Below are 17,231 nucleotides of genomic sequence, written 5' to 3' on the forward strand. Positions count from 1 at the left end.
TGTGTAAGGAATCCTTGAGAACCTTGTATACCACATGTATAAGACCAATCCTAGAGTATGCAGCCCCACCATGGCGCCTGTACCTAGTCAAGCACAAGACGAAGCTGGAAAAAGTTCAGAGGTATGCCACTAGACTACTTCCAGAACCAAGAGGCACGAGTTATGAGGACAGGCTGCGTGAACTGCACCTCACGTCGCTGGAAGACAGAAGAGCTAGGGGAGACAATATCACCACATACAAAATTCTCAGGGGAATTGACACGGTAGACAAGGATGGATTATTTAACATGGATGGTACACGCACAAGGGGGACACAGGTGGAAGCCGAGTATCCAAATCAGACACAGAGACATTAGAAAGAACATTTTCAGTGTCAGAGTAGTTAATAAATGGAATGCATTAGGAAGTGATGTGGTGGTCCATACACAGTTTCAAATGTAGATATAACAGAGCCCAGTAGCCTCAGGAATCTGTACATCAGTTGATTGACGGTCGAGAGGCAGGACTAAAGAGCCAAAGCTCAACCCCCGCAAGCACAATTAGGCGAGTACAGCTATTGATGTGTTGCACAGTTTAAGGGTTAAAGGTAAGGTCTTCCAACATGAGTACACCCAAATCCTTTACATTACTTTTTTGTTCTATGTTATGATTTGACTGCATTATGTACGTGGTTTCTGTTTCATATTTTCATTTTTCCATAGCACAAGAGCTGGAACTTATCTTCATTAAATACCATATTATTTTCTGTAGCCCATTAAAAGACTTGATTTACATCCGATTGGAGGTTTGCTATGTTCTCTCTGTTGTCTACTCTCATAAAAATCCTAGTAACATCTGCAAAGGATGATACAAAGCTATAGATTTGTGTCCTTGTCTATGTCCAATATGAGGATGAGAAACAGTATTGGAGCAAGCACTCCCTCAAGCAAGCATAGTATTGAGCTATTCACGGTTGATGGTCCAGATTTTATTTTGTTGACTATTACACACTTAGTACTGCTAGTCAGGAAATTTTAGATCCATCTGCCTATTTTTCCGGTAATTCCTTTTGCACGCATTTTTGTGTGCAATAACACCATGGTCACATTTGTCGAAGGCTTTTGGGAAATCTGTGTAAATTACATCATGTGTTTTACTGGTTTTCCCTGGCATCTAAAGCCAGGTCATGGTGGTCCAGCAACTGTGATAGGCAAGAGCACACTGTTCTAAAACATGTTGTCCAGGGTTATGGAGATGCAGTGATTCCATGTATTTTGTGATATTTCTTAACACACACTCAAAGATTTTTATGATGTGTGATGTTAGTGCTATTGGTCTGTAATTTTTTGCCTCTGCCGTATTTCTATCTCTGCTGTGTTTAGTATGTCAGGAATAATACCAGTATCTAGGTTTTGCCTCCAAAGAATGTGAAAGGCCTGGCACAGAGTGCATAGGCATACCTTCTATAACTTCTTCAAAATCCAGTGGGGATGGGGTGACATCTAATATATGATTTGATGTTGGCATCACATCCATGAAAAATTCCTTTTGGTTATCAATCTTTAGTGTGTTTAGTGGCTCTCTGAAAATAGTCGTACTGATTCCTCAGTACAGTGGAACCTCGAGTGACAAGGAGCTCCATCTACGAGCATTTTGAGTAACGAGCGAGCCACTTGCCAAAAATGTCTCAATTGATGAACCTCCGCACCATTAACGAGAAAACCATGTGGTGCTTCCTAGCATTCCCGCTGGTTCTCGCAAATTCTTGGACACCTCCGATGATGCAAATAAATTACTTCTTTTAAAAAAGATGCTAATGATGCTGGGCTGTAAAGGGGTGACTATTGTAATGTTGCAAAGCATTGAATTCAGTTTTTTTTTTAATTAAAAAATTTGAAAAAAAAAGAACAAATGTCAAAAATGTTCCTTCAGTGTATATCAGGTAGACTGCTTCATTTTCTATAAAAAAATAAAAAAAATGTAACAAATTTGAAAAAGAAAAATATCATAAGGTTTGTTCAGTGTATGTCAGGTAGGCTGCTCCATTATTTAAAAAATCAAATATCATATTGATGTTTTTCGGTGGTGGAACGGATTAATTTTATCTTTATTATTTTAAATGGGGAAATTCATTTTGAAAGACGAGCGTTTCACATAACGAGCTCGGTGCCGGAACGGATTAAATTCATTAATTGAGGCTCTGTATTTCTCTCATTTCTTTGTTGTCATCTGTGAAAATTCCAACTGTTTTCATCTCTGCATCATACATATAAAACCCAGATAATAATTGTTTAAATCATCATATGATGATGACTGCATTCCCCAAGTAACATGATGATAACCAGATTTGTACCATAAAATTATAGCAAGATTTTTTTCCCATGGGTCAACGTAAACTCCATTACATCCACATAGACCTATTATATCCATATTTGCATCGTACATGTAAAATCCAGACAAGTATTTAAATCTTTATATGATGATAATGTCATCCTCTGAATCAACAATTGATGATAAACGCTGTCTAAGGGTTAAATCAGCATTTTTCTCATCTTCCGTGACATTTCGGGTCTTATCATAGTGGTCTAACAATTCTGGGAGGCAATAGCACCCTGTTCTGAATCTATGTTGCCCAGGGTTGTGTAGACAATGATTCCGTGTGTTTTGTAATCTTGCTTCTTAACATACTTCCAAAGATTTTTTATGATATATGATGAGAGAAGTCTATAATTGTTTCCATCTACTTCACTATCTCATTTGTGAAGTTATGCAATCTCTGCTATTTTAAGTAGGTCAGGGATAACACCAGTATCTATGCTCCATCTCCAAAAGATGTTTAGGGCCTGTGATACTGTACTGTAACTCTTAATGAATATAGAATTCCAGGAGTCCAGACCTAGTGCAGGGTGCATGGGCATACTGTCTTTGGCTACTTCAAATTGCACTGGGTGACATCTGATATGGTTCAAAGTTGGTGTCACATTCATAAAGAATGTTTTGATCATTGATCTTTAATGTGTTCAGGGGTTCACTGAAAACAGAAATATACTGTAGCCACAATATTTCACTCATTTCTTTGTTGTTATCAGTGATATTTCCATCACCCTTGCACAAGGGCCCAAATGTAAGATGTAGTTTTTGTTCTAGATTTTGTATAGGAGAAAAGTATTTTGGGTTCCTCACAGTTTCACTTATGGCCTTTTGCTCTCTTTGCCTCTCCTGGATTTAATATGATTCTTGCAGCTTTCGCTTGATCATTTTTATCTCTGAACATGGCTTTCTTTGCTGCTCTCAGGATGGAGTGGAGCATTTTGAGATATTCTGCAATTTGTTTTTTCTTCGCCTGTAGAAGGATGCCGTTTTGTTCCAGTTTGCCTCTTTTTACAGTTTCTTCATAGTGGTATGTGACTTGCACATAGTTCTTCTCCTATGCCTATTTTCTCCAGCACTGGTTTCATTTTGTATTATCTAGCCGTCTCTCCCAGCATATTTCTGTAAGGTTATTTTTTCTGTTAATCTGTTTGTCATTAAAATATAATTTGCTGAATTCTCCTCTCCTTAGATTTGAGACTGGTTGTGAAGGTCTATTGCCCATGCATGTCTGAACTTTAATTAGGTTGTGATTTGAGTAACATACATTTGTAATCGCTATGTCCCTAATCAGGTCATCATTGTAAGAAAAAGAGCTAGGGAATTCGATTTTCTGATGGGGTTCTAGTATTTGCTGGTTTAAGGCAAATCTGTCACACATCTGCAAGAGATCATTTGTGTGACTGATCATTTCAACAGTTGTCTGAGGTTCTCTCTGCTCAAATTGTATTGGACACTTTTTTGGTGCCACAAGTTGAAGTCTGTAAGCATGATGACGTTCGGGGCTGGGTTTGTGAGGTTTTCTAAGCAGGATTTTATTTTCATAAGTTGGTCTTTAAAATGCCAAGGATTTGCATCTGGGGATTTACATACAAGGACAATCACCACATTGAGAATTAAAGTGCAATAACTTGCACATGGAGACATATAAATTTGGAGTGGCATCTTAATTTTTAACAAATGCAGCTTAGTAATAAGCTTCCTATAGTAACAGATTGAGCACTGATGTGTGGAGGAATTTACAAAATTGCATGAGTTTTGTGGATGATACACTAATGCCATCTTTCTCTCACCTGGATGATGCACTAATGCCATCTTTCTCTCACCTGGATGATGCACTAATGCCATCTTTCTCTCACCTGGATGATGCACTAATGCCATCTTTCTCTCACCTGGATGATGCACTAATGCCATCTTTCTCTCACCTGGATGATGCACTAATGCCATCTTTCTCTCACCTGGATGATGCACTAATGCCATCTTTCTCTCACCTGGATGATGCACTAATGCCATCTTTTGTTGTAATCCACAAGTTAGTAGGAATTATTAGCTAGAGGATCATTACTACAACACTTAACGAATGATGATTGGAAGTTCATGTAAGTAGACAGACTATGGATCACATATCTAAGAAAGGTCAATGGATTAAGACCGAAGCTGTTTAGCCAAATGATTAATTCCTGGAAAGAGGAATTATTCTTCGTCAGGCTTCTAGGAACAAGATTACCTCTCTAGGGATAAGGTTAATCGGATTATACCTTCCTTGAGAGGTGGGGTGAAATGGTTGAGGGAGATGGCTGACTGGAGGCAGTCTGATTGTGGAAGTTGAACGAGCAAGTCCTTTTGGATCCCCGGTTGTGGCAGCAGCGAAGTGTAGCAGACAGCTATGCGAGAGCCTGTTGTGATCTTAGTGACCAAGTTAAGTCTGCAGTATGTGAGTATTGAATGTAAGACTAACCGGGTGTGGAGCGTTGTAGTAATCATTCCGTATTAGGGACTTAGGCGGAAGTTACGAGTGTGGGTGGTGATCGCGGAGGTCAAGTGGTCTATGGGTATTGGAAGTGTATTGACCTAATAGAGTATGTTAATTAATATAGTATTATTTGTCAGAGTCTATTCTTTGTAATTAAATGACAAAATCCGACGGCCTTTAAATACCTTCCATATTTTCATTCATAGTGTTCCTGGTTTGGTTGGTGAGGGAATGTTAGGGAATTGGTAGACGACATATTTGGTGGCAGCGCAAACAGGTTTTGGAACACTGTGCGAGATGAAGGAAGTGTGGTTCTGGTTTAGTTGGTGAGGGAATGTTCGGGTAATGGTAGACGTCGGGTTGTGGTGAGAATGGTGGTTACTAGACGGGAGGAAAGAAGGGTCAGGTGAGACCAGGGCAGAGGAGTTAGTTAATTAAAGGGACTAGGCCATTGTGGGGCGCATGTGGGGTTTATTTCTTTCTTTCCAGATTCCCGCAACGAGAGACGGCTAAGAGGCAAGTCTGGACCACTGAAGCATCGGGATTCAAAACAAGTGCAGTGTTCGTAGTGCGGATTATACAGTGTTCGTAGTGCGGATTATACAGTGTTCGTAGTGCGGATTATACAGTGTTCGTAGTGCGGATTATACAGCGTGGCGAGGTAAACTAGCGCGGGTGAATGTGGGCCAGCGTGGGCCATGTGCGGGCCAAGTGATGGGTGGGCCAAGCGAGCCGCACCTTGGAGCTTGTTTTATATCGTTGGTAAGGCGGAAATAGTGAGAAACCGTTGCTAAGGTGAAAGTAATCGTGTAAACTACGTAATTTAAAGTTAATTAAATTTCATGTAACGTGTAAATCGAATATTTTAAGGATAATGAAATATTACCTAAAGTACTGTGCGAGTTCCGGCGTTGTCAGGTGTAGATACAGAAAATAGGCGCAGTGAATTATGGACGCCTTGGCATAGCGAGTGACGCGTAATTTGACGTCTGGGGTTCGCCGTCTACTGTACCCTGGAGAGGGCCAGGGAGATTTTTTTGTGGGTGCAGGTAGCATTATGGAGAGTGTTAGCGTGGGACACGGGGAGCGTGTCCCGTTGGTGGGGGTGTGTGGCGCCGGGTGTAGTGCATGGTTGTGTATTGGCGTTTGTACGCCGGGGTGTGTAGTGTAATGCATGTGGTGTGTAGAGTAATGCATGTGTAGTGGCTTATTAGACGCCAGCGTAATGCATAGTATTTACTGTAGTGAAATGTGCATGTTTTCACTGTGGATATCATGGATGTAGTATAGTGCATGACATTGTTGGCATTGTAGCGCCAAGGTGTAGCATGTGTAGCATAACTGGTTGTTGTAACACCGGGTGTATTGTAGACATTAGCGTTGAAGTATGTTAACGCAGGTGGTAGTGTGTGGCGGGTGGCCACTACAAAAAGAAATTATGCCTGACGAGTGTTGGTCAGGTAATTAACGGATTACGAGAGAAAAGGGAGTGTGTGTGGCGTCTGGTTACTTATTGGTGGTGTTATTGGTGGTGACGTCTCGTGGTGTTTTGATGCGCTCTGGCGCAAGGCATATGCCTGTGGTGGTAATGGTGGTGGGGGACGCCGTGTGTGTTGTGTTGAGGGTGTTGGGGACGCCGGGTGTTGTGTTGAGGGCGTTGGGGACGCCGTGTGTTGTGTTGAGGGCGTTGGGGACGCCGTGTGTTGTGTTGAGGGCGTTGGGGACGCCGGGTGTTGTGTTGAGGGCGTTGGGGACGCCGTGTGTTGTGTTGATGGCGTTGGGGACGCCGTGTGTTGTGTTGAGGGCGTTGGAGACGCCGTGTGTTGTGTTGAGGGCGTTGGGGACGCCGTGTGTTGTGTTGAGGGCGTTGGGGACGCCGTGTGTTGTGTTGAGGGCGTTGGGGACGCCGTGTGTTGTGTTGAGGGCGTTGGGGACGCCGTGTGTTGTGTTGAGGGCGTTGGGGACGCCGTGTGTTGTGTTGATGGCGTTGGGGACGCCGTGTGTTGTGTTGATGGCGTTGGGGACGCCGTGTGTTGTGTTGAGGGCGTTGGGGACGCCGTGTGTTGTGTTGAGGGCGTTGGGGACGCCGTGTGTTGTGTTGAGGGCGTTGGGGACGCCGTGTGTTGTGTTGAGGGCGTTGGGGACGCCGTGTGTTGTGTTGAGGGCGTTGGGGACGCCGTTGGGTGGTGTAGTGTGGTGGCGTTTGGACGCCTGGTATGGAGTGTGGTGTTGTGGAGTATATGGTGGCGCAGGGGCGCCAGGTAGTGGTCGGTAAGGTGAGTATTGGCGTAGCAAGGTCGGTGCGTTAGGACGCAGGAAGTGGTTGTGGGGATGTGTGGCGTTATATTGAGGTCATCAGTGGTTGGGATGACCAGAGGTAATGGTGTGTCGGAGTGGGTAAGTCTTATGGATAAGATGAAATGTGGATAATTGCAGGAGTTGGTGGCTGCAGTAGGCGAGCCACGTCGATATATCTAGCAAAACTCATAAAAGACTAATAAAAATTCATTATTCTCATTAAAATTTTCATTATTAATTATGTCGGAGTGGGTAAGTCTTATGGATAAGATTATAATGTAGAATTTCAAAATTTCAGGTGTTGGTGGTTGCAGTGAGCGAGCCAAGTAGATATACTAATTTCTCATTAATTAAGTTGTTACAGGAATCTCGCTAGAAGCGAGCCAGTGGCAGTATGATGCTTTAGTGACATTAGTTGTGAAATTATTTTAATGAGGTATTTATTGTGATAATGTATGTGCATGTATATACTGTATATTACCTCATCGGCACCATTACTGAGTGTTAGGCTTGAGAAGGTCCCCCGGGATCATGTCACAGAGCTTCAGGTAGAGTAGAAGGGAAGCTATGAGGCTACACTCAGTTATTCTAGAAAAAAAAGGGGGGTGGAAGTGAAGCCAACGTGACGTTATAGGCGAAATTCGCCCCCTGACATCAAAGCAGGGATAAGGGCCAGCTGCAATGGTTTTGCAGCTGCGCTCAGGCTATATACGGGGAGAGAGTAAGGAGCCGAGGGGGTTATGTAATAATGGGATCGAGCCAGGGGGCTCCGAGGGAATATTTTGCAGGTACAGCGGTCGGGAAGGTGTGAATACAGGTGGACACACTCTGGGCGGATGGGCCTAGACCAGAGAGCTGTGAGGGATCTACAGCGTTCTGGGATTGGTGCCCTGGAACGAGACGTCAGCACAGACCCAAGGGGACATGACCCTGGGGTAGGAATCTCCGTTGCTCTGGAGGCCAGGATCACGTTACCTCAGAGCAACGATGGGACATTAACAACATTCACCAGGCTGGACAGCCTGGGTTTTGTCTGGGTCATGGAGGATCTATGACCTAGCAACCATGGGACACGAAGACAAGAGAAGTGATGCTGCAAATTGTGGAGGAGGCCAGTGAAACATTGTGTGATCATTGTAAGCCCTTATGTCAACAGTACAGGGCAAGATGTTAAATTATAATTACTAAGGATGAAGAACCTTAGATATATATGTGTTGTGTATATATTAATGATTAGTGTCATTTCTGTTTAAGTGCCAGCATTCTGGTCCATGTAATTTTATGGTTATGTTTGTATGTAATTATATGTCAGCAGTTTAGGTATATGTGCATTGTTGGAGATGGGAAAAATTATTACAGACTATTTTACCTGTTCTATGATGTGAATATAATGTATATGTTGGAGAAGTGTTGTGAGTCATGTCGGGGAAAATTTTAATTTAGTTCATCGTGTGTATGATGAACTTATTGGATGATTTTTTAGTTGTACACATATGGTGGGTGCATCCTCCAGGTCCTTACACTAATGGAACCATTGCAATGATGCATATGGGGACATATGCGTGTTTAAGGAGGGGAGTGGTGTTGTAATCCACAAGTTAGTAGGAATTATTAGCTAGAGGATCATTACTACAACACTTAACGAATGATGATTGGAAGTTCATGTAAGTAGACAGACTATGGATCACATATCTAAGAAAGGTCAATGGATTAAGACCGAAGCTGTTTAGCCAAATGATTAATTCCTGGAAAGAGGAATTATTCTTCGTCAGGCTTCTAGGAACAAGATTACCTCTCTAGGGATAAGGTTAATCGGATTATACCTTCCTTGAGAGGTGGGGTGAAATGGTTGAGGGAGATGGCTGACTGGAGGCAGTCTGATTGTGGAAGTTGAACGAGCAAGTCCTTTTGGATCCCCGGTTGTGGCAGCAGCGAAGTGTAGCAGACAGCTATGCGAGAGCCTGTTGTGATCTTAGTGACCAAGTTAAGTCTGCAGTATGTGAGTATTGAATGTAAGACTAACCGGGTGTGGAGCGTTGTAGTAATCATTCCGTATTAGGGACTTAGGCGGAAGTTACGAGTGTGGGTGGTGATCGCGGAGGTCAAGTGGTCTATGGGTATTGGAAGTGTATTGACCTAATAGAGTATGTTAATTAATATAGTATTATTTGTCAGAGTCTATTCTTTGTAATTAAATGACAAAATCCGACGGCCTTTAAATACCTTCCGTATGTTCATTCATTGTGTTCCAGTACAAACCTAGTGGTACGCCTCAAGGGTCTGGTGTGTGTAGGAGTACACGGTGGTAGTAACGGGTGCTGAGGCAAGGTGTTATGTGTTGTGTAATCGCTGTGTTCGGAATGAACCGGGGTTCAGCGTCACGACACTTTCTCTCACCTGGATGATTCACTAATGCCATCTTTCACTCACCTGGATGATGCACTAATGCCATCTTACGGTAGGACTTCTTAATTTCTTCATCAGAAGCATTCTTGCCCACTCCCAAAATCTTATAGTAATCCTTCCTTTTTGACCGTTTCAGCTGAATTTTGGCTTCATGTAGTAATCGTTTGTGTTCTGTAATGTACAAAGATCATGTAACTAGAGACAGTCATTACCAATTTAGTCCTGTGAAGTGAAATGTAAGCCTATCCACTCTAAAGGCTGGCATCAGCCTCAACAAAAATAATCAGATATACTGCATATTAATGACACACTAATAAGGCACAGTAGTAGGAAACGAGATATGGAAGCACCACAGGAATCACAACAAAGCAGAGATGGTCGGTGTAGACAGCCAACCCAAAGCGACATTGGAGCACCGAGGCCAGGGCCATGAACCAAGTACTGAGCTGCCAAAACTCTGCTTGACTTTCAGAACCCCCCCACGCCCAAATGTCAACCCAAGACACATTAGCAAAAATGACTGGGAGGGCAGCACATCTTCAATCATGGACACAAGGGTAGACCACACGCTGCAGATAACCTGAGAGACCTTGAAACGGAACCAAGGAAACCAGATCCACACACAAGGCATACACTGAGGCAGAATCAGTGGATGAGACAAAAAACAAAGAGCTGCCTCTGAATATAAAACAAGATGCACCCCTGGCAGAACCGAGTATCAACAATCAATTGACCCCCTAGGAAACCAACCAACTCATTCTTCCGCAGAAAAGAAGGAGCAGGCTGGAGGTGAATAAAACAGCCCCCCGAACCAAAGGAATAAAGCCACAGGCACCGAAGAAGAGCATGAAACTCCCCAGTCGGCACCCAGAAGCCAAAGTGAGCAAGAAAAAGAGCCTTAAAGAAGAAATTCCAGACCAAAGGAAAAACAGGGAACCTAGTGGGAGAGAGAAAGTTGAGCACCCTGTCCAAAGATCATGCTGGTCCCGGCGGCACACAAGCAGGCGGCCAGAGGTGAAACAAAGCCGAGACAACTTACGAAACAGGGACAAGAAAGCAAGCTGTAGTGGCTCTGCCTGCACTGCACAATACAAGGCAACAATATTCAGCATGATGTGCCATTCCAAAATCAACCAGGATAGGAAGGCAAGAACTACCTGTACAGAGACAAGAAAAACTGCAAAGAAATTGGTGGATTTACTGCCAACAGACCTCATACAGCTGTGTTGACAATCTCTACAGATGTGACACCATCAAGGAAGCAACCTGCTTGCCATGGGGATGATGACACACTCAAAATGTCAAAATCCAGATGCAAAGAGTGAAAGAAAACTTTGAACCAGTGAAGTACATCATCTGGCCGACCCTCTGGAAGAGGCGGAGCCGTGGAAAGACGTCTGGATTTGAGCACCATGCAAGCAGTGTCAGACAACAGGGCTGGGCTGGCTACCAAGAAGCCAGAAGGATCACTCACTCCCTGTAGGACTCCAACCTCTCCATGACCCAGAGCAACAGCTGGACTGGGTAAAGAACTACAGAACTCCCACCCTGCCTGGTCCTACCAAAATGCATCAACCGCAAAGGTCCCACAATCTGTGAATGGTGCCATGTAAGGAAGGAGATGCCGGAATCAAGCCAACGTGATGAGATCCTCGTCCGGAGGCATAAATGTTCTGCACAGCCAGAGGAAGGAGTCAGTATCAACAGTCCACTGGGATGTAACCAGGACAAACTGTCGGCCAGGATATTGGACACTCCCAAGACATGGACAGCATGGAGAGCCAAACCCTGAGAACCCACAAGAGTCATCTGTAGAGTCCAGGTCCAAAGAGACAGGGACCGAAGAGATCCTCCCTGGTTGAGAAAATGAATCACAGGGGAACAGTCTGAATGGAGCTGAACAATGGAGCCCCAAGTAATCCAAATCCTCTGCAACACATACCACACTGACAGCAAACTCCTCCACAGTGTTGTGCGTCTGACAAAGGAGAGAAGATCAATGCCCTGACCAGCCTGATGATCCCTGGTCTCAAAAGCTTCAGCTGAGAGTCTAGGAATCTGTGAAAACATTGAACTACCAGTGGAGGAAGGTGTCTTGACACTGAACCCCAAAAAGCCCAAAAGAAGAAGCCAGTGATGCAGTAGCCAATGAGGGGCAAGCAGAATCTGAACACAGCAGCTGATAAAGGGCAAGCCTTTTGCCCTTTATTTATAAAGCCTTTGCCCCTTTTGCAGTCATGATAGCCTTTTGCTATCATGACTGCTGGGTTCAGACCCAGCAGTCATGATAGCAAAGGGGAGAGCCCAGAGAAACCAATAAAGCCAATGAAGCCATACTCTGCCCAAGAGGTAACCCAGCAGGGCAAAATTGAGTCCCGTACAGAAGCTCAAGCATCCGCTGAGTCACCCGAGGTCGGCTCAACACCAACATCAGGCAGCGCTGTATATAAGATAACCTCAAGATATGACCCAGACAAGGCTGACCAAGGCAAGGAAAGTGATGCCAACTGGGAGTCCTAGACAAGGCCTAACCAGGTCCAAACCTGGGGCATGAACCAAGTGGGACTTAACTCAAATTCACTAGGAACCCCAATCTGGTGAGCTGGAAATGAACCAGTTCCCTGGCTAGCAGATATATGGACCAGCTGGGAGCCCAATCCAGCTAGTCATTGAGATATGCCAAATCCCGAACACCCAAAAGCCAAAGGTGGGTCACCACGACCCAAGTCAAGCACCTAAAAATGCACAGAGAGAGACTATGGTCAAAAGGAAGAAGCCCAGAAGCAGTAAACACCACCACAAGAAAACCTAACCAATCCCTGAACTCCAGATAAATAGGGATGTACCATTAAGCATCCTGAAGGTCCACTGAAATCCTCGAGGCACCCAGCTTGAGAGCAAGAAAACCTAGGCCAAGATAGTCATCCAGAAGTAGGGGCAAGGAATAAACCAGTTCAGCCTCGAAAGATCGAGGATGAACCAGAGATCCAGAGAATTGCATTTTAGGACCAGAAAAGGAGGGAACCCGTCAGAGACGAGGTTGTCTCAACAGACGATGGATGGCCTTCTGGAGACGCAGGGAAAAAGCCTGCCCAGAGAAACCTGAACCCAACCCGAGACCTTATAACACGCTCAACAGGATGAGGAAAAACCTGAACTGAAAAGTGGCCGGATCCCTCGCCGAGGCATAAACTGGGTCATCACAAGTCCTCACACGCCTCCGAAAGGGTAAAACACGAGGATGGAAATCTCTAAGGATGCCCCCAGTGAACTTAAAGGTTCCTGAAAGCAAATCCGAGCGACAGCCACACTCAAATCTAAATCATACAGGGAAGTTGGGTATGAAAAACCCAATTCCTGCTGGAGAAGACCCTCTACAGAAGACACAAGGCTCCATAAAGGTTGAACGAAAACCCAAGGCACCATCTCAGACTCCCATAGAGGCCCAGGGGCATTGTCCTTGTCTACCACATGGGAAAGACCAAAGGAAGGAAGAAGCTGGCAGGTAAGAAAACCTTGACGCCTCTGAGACAGGGTCAACTGCCTCCACGCCCAAATCAGATGCTCATGCTACATCCTGAACAAAGTCCTGTCCCTGACTCCAAAGCCGTCAGATACTTCGGGGACTGTAAGGGTAGGGAAAAGGCAACCAATGCCCACCTGGGAAGGACGAGGAGGAGTGGCAGGAGCCAAGGTTGAATTGACCAGCATCTCTAATTCCAAATCCCTAAACACCAACCAGGGCAGCTCCAGGGCATCCAATCGGGCACACAACCTGAACTGCTGTAACCTAGAGAAACGAAGACAAAGAGCTGTTGCTGCCTGGTAAGCCCAAACACCATCAGCAGGGCTGGAAAGGATAGACTTGTGATGGAACAAGCCCCCACGTGACTCGGGGTCGAAGGTATCACCGACACGAAGGGGGAGAGGGCCTGACAGCCGAGTGGGCAGTGCTTCGGATTCATAGTCCTGAGGTTCAGAGTTCAATCCCTGGTGGAGGCGGAAACAAAATGGGCAGTTTCTTTCACCCTGATGCCCCTGTTACCTAGCAGTAAATAGGTACCTGGGAGTTAGACAGCTGCTACAGGCTAGCTTCCTGGGGGTGTGTAACAAAAAGGAGGTCTGGTTGAGGACCAGGCCGTGTGGACAACAAGCCCCGAAATCAAGATAACCTCAAGATATGACCAAGAGGCACTGGTATGATGACGTCGATGATCTACAGTAAATCAACCCAGCCTGGATTATGTGGCTAGGAAAGCCAATCTCTGCACGCTGAAGTGCAGCATCCGTGTAACCAGTGATGCCCTACCAGTCTATGATGTCCCCAACTGGAGAAGAGACGGTGATTGAAAAGTCTCCAGATTCGCCCCAGGACAAAAAACCCCACAAGTGAGATGATGGTTTTTACTCACTAAATCACTTGTGGTGGTGAGGTGACAGTCCTTTGAAGCCATGATCCCTGAACACTCCAGAAAAGTGTTCGGGGACATTCAAAGTGCACAAAACTCCTGGCCCATACACTAAAAAGTGTAAGGAACAGCCACTAAGAAAAAGAAACCAAAAAGTAATATTGGAGCCAGAGTGAGAGTGGCAGCCCAACACACATCAGAGGAGAACTGAAGGTGGAGCGGCCTGTGAGCCGTGGGATGCTCCCCTCCTTCCCCCAAGTGAGGGAGAGGGTGGAGAGAACGAGCAAACTAGTTCATAACACTTTCGGTAGTTTGTTTACATAGTTTTGGAGTTCTTTAGCCATGTTTAGAGTCTGCAGATAGAGGAAGAAGCCAGCTGTGGTTTGTTTTATCTTGCCAGCTTTTTGGGGTGGCTTCCCTGGTAGTGACATACACAAATATCTTAATATATAAATGCCTTAGCTTCCTGCGAGGAGAGTGGGTTCTGGCTCTCTGGTAAGCCTGAGAACTCCACAACTGATGGCATCTAGTAGATAATGCATGCATCTTTGATGTGTGTGATCTACAGGGAACCACAAGGGGTTACCCCAAGAAAAATTCTCTCAAATAATTAAGTGCAAAATGGTATTTTAAAACTACTAAATTACAATAACAGATCAGTCAATTAAATTAACTATGAAATTATCCTAATATACTGCACTAATAAACTAATACTAGTAAAATTAGTATTAATAATTCACTAATAAAATGCATGCACCGAATAGAAAAATCACTTGAAAATTTGTATTGATTATTACCGAAGACATTGAAATAAGAAAGGATACTAACGGCTAAAGTGTAATACCTGCCAAATTATTAATATACTTACCCTGATTACGATCTAGACGTGTAACTTTTTCATAATCTCTGACAGCTTCTTCATGTTTTTCTAACAATTGATAACATTTTGCTCGCCGAAGATATGCTTTCACATAGCCCTCATCAAGGTTAATAGCTGCAGTGCAGTCCTTCTGTGGCTTGTTCAAGTTTATTTATCTGTTAAGGAACTAAAAACATTTTTGTCTGTGAAAAGTTAAATTTAATCTTAATTTCACACAAAACCAAAATATAAGTAATAACAGTTGTAATTTAATTATCCCTACTAATGTGGTAAAGGTACATAAACATAACAAAAAAATAATAAATAAGAACGTGTGGTTTAATACAATTAAGTGTGGAATGAGCCTACAAAAATCAGATCTTTCAATGGGCCACAGAAAACATGATGGTCTATGAAGACGAGTTTCAGCTACAATATGGAGGGGAGAAAAAAAAAATATGGAAACTACATATAAAATGCAGTCAAATCACACAATAGGCACCCTCCTCCGCCTGGGTGCCGCCGGATCACGTCCTGTTTTAGCTTTGCTACTGCTGTTTGGCATCCCTCTTCAACGGTCCGATTGTACAACACCTGGCGCACATATCACCTTGGGTCACGGGATTGTTGGTAGATTTTTTTTTGACGTGTTCTGGATGGTTCTCCCGGCGGGGTGACGGTGTTCGAGGGCCGGCTTGGCCGAGAGGTGCCAGGGGTTGGCGGGTCTTTGTGGGCTCCTGTTGTGCCCTCAGCCGTGGTGGGCGGCCGGCTTCTGCTCTGCCGGAGGACATTGGATGACTTTTTGCATTTTAGTTGGGGGGCCGAGTTTTGGTTTTGCTACCTGGTGTTCTGTGTGTGGGGCGGGGCCGGTGCTTATCCCCCTGAGGGACTCCTGGGGCTCCCCAATCATCTACCTGATTGTGCATTTATTTGCCATATGGCATATTAGTTTCTAGTGATTGGCGTCACTCGTTTCACGTTTTGGCTTGGCGTTTCACCTTTCCTGGCTTCGCGATTCACCCTTAACGGGTACGCCGGGGCGCATCTGATCCCACGATCGTCGTCGCCCCTAAATCAACATCAACAATAGGAAGTAAAAGCAACAAAGTACCCAAAGGCCTTGTTTTTAAAGAACACTGTAAAGTAGCTGTCACGGATGTCTTTACTGCCTAAAATCCATTCACTAAACCATCTAAATTATTGGGAATGTTTAGAATTTCTCGAAACTATATTCTCTATAGCACAGGCATACTAATTTACACTTGGAAAATACTAGAAGGGAATGGTTCCAAATCAGCACATGGGAATAACAAGACAAGGAGGAGGCACAGCAGAAGTGAAAAATATCCCTGTTAAAAAACAATGGTGAAATAGGTATGCTGAAACATTTCTATCAACATAATGAGGACTAAAACATTTCAACACAATTCATCTACAAATAAGAGGCATAACCTGCGAACCTCTCATGGTGTTCTAAAGAGAACTTGATAAATAGCCACAACGGATACTTGATCAGCAAGGCTTCTATTCATCCATCAGATTGCAAGCAGCTGTGCCTAATCACCTGATTGACCAAATCACAAACCAAGAGGCATAATCACAGACTTGGCCAAGTGAACAATCGATTCCCTGACTCAATGCAAGATAAACACAAGGATACCCTGTATTATATTGCAGGAGTTTTGTCAACCAGTTTGTTCTTAAAGAAGTATGACAGACAGTGAAAATTGATAAAACATTAGCCTCCATGCACTGTATATTCAAGAATATATAAACTGGATACCTTGCACAAGAATCCTTTATCAGCAGCTATAGGACCCTTTCTGGTACGAGTTGGTTATCTGATGCAGTCCCCTTGGCATAGTGCAAAAGCACCTGTCTGGCGCTTCGCGAGCGCTTTGGCCTGGGTTCATATCCTGGCAGGGGAGGATTAACTGGGTGTCAATCCTTGTAGCCTCTGTTCACCCAGCAGTGAATGGGTACCTGGTTGTTAAACTGATTTGGCAGGACGTATTCCAGGGAAAATTAGGATTAAGGACCTGCACAAAACCCTATGCATGCTAGTGGCTTTACAAGAACGTAAGAACTCTTGTATTGTATATATAAATAAAAAAAGATAAACAAAACTTAGAGAGAGCCAAGACAATTTAGGACTGACATTTTTGGTGTAGGGAGAGGACAAGGAAAAGATTAAAGCATGAATGAGAGCGTAATGCAACGAGTGAGAGAGAGGAATCCAAAATACTTTTCTCCTATACAAAAACTAGAACAAAAATACATCCAACATTGGGCCTTTGCACAAGGATGATGAAACTTTTACAGATGACACAAAAAGAAATGAGTGAAATACCAAGGCTTCAATACAATTGTTTTCAGATAACCCCTGAACACATCAAAGATCAATGATCCAAAAGAATTCTTTATGAATGTGACACCA

At 44.1% G+C, this 17,231-nt stretch overlaps 1 protein-coding gene across 1 annotated transcript in view; it reads right to left on the reverse strand.

The window, feature by feature from the left end:
- Positions 1 to 17,231, reverse strand: part of LOC123759158 (Tetratricopeptide repeat protein 2) — an 87,250-nt gene that overhangs the window by 8,578 nt on the left and 61,441 nt on the right. The window contains 3 exon segments of the mRNA XM_069324940.1: positions 9,551 to 9,697; positions 14,804 to 14,942; positions 14,944 to 14,970. Of these exon segments, the coding sequence (XP_069181041.1) occupies positions 9,551 to 9,697; positions 14,804 to 14,942; positions 14,944 to 14,970 (313 nt within the window).

Source organism: Procambarus clarkii, chromosome 15 (genome assembly GCF_040958095.1).
Source record: "Procambarus clarkii isolate CNS0578487 chromosome 15, FALCON_Pclarkii_2.0, whole genome shotgun sequence".
NCBI lineage: Eukaryota > Metazoa > Arthropoda > Malacostraca > Decapoda > Cambaridae > Procambarus > Procambarus clarkii.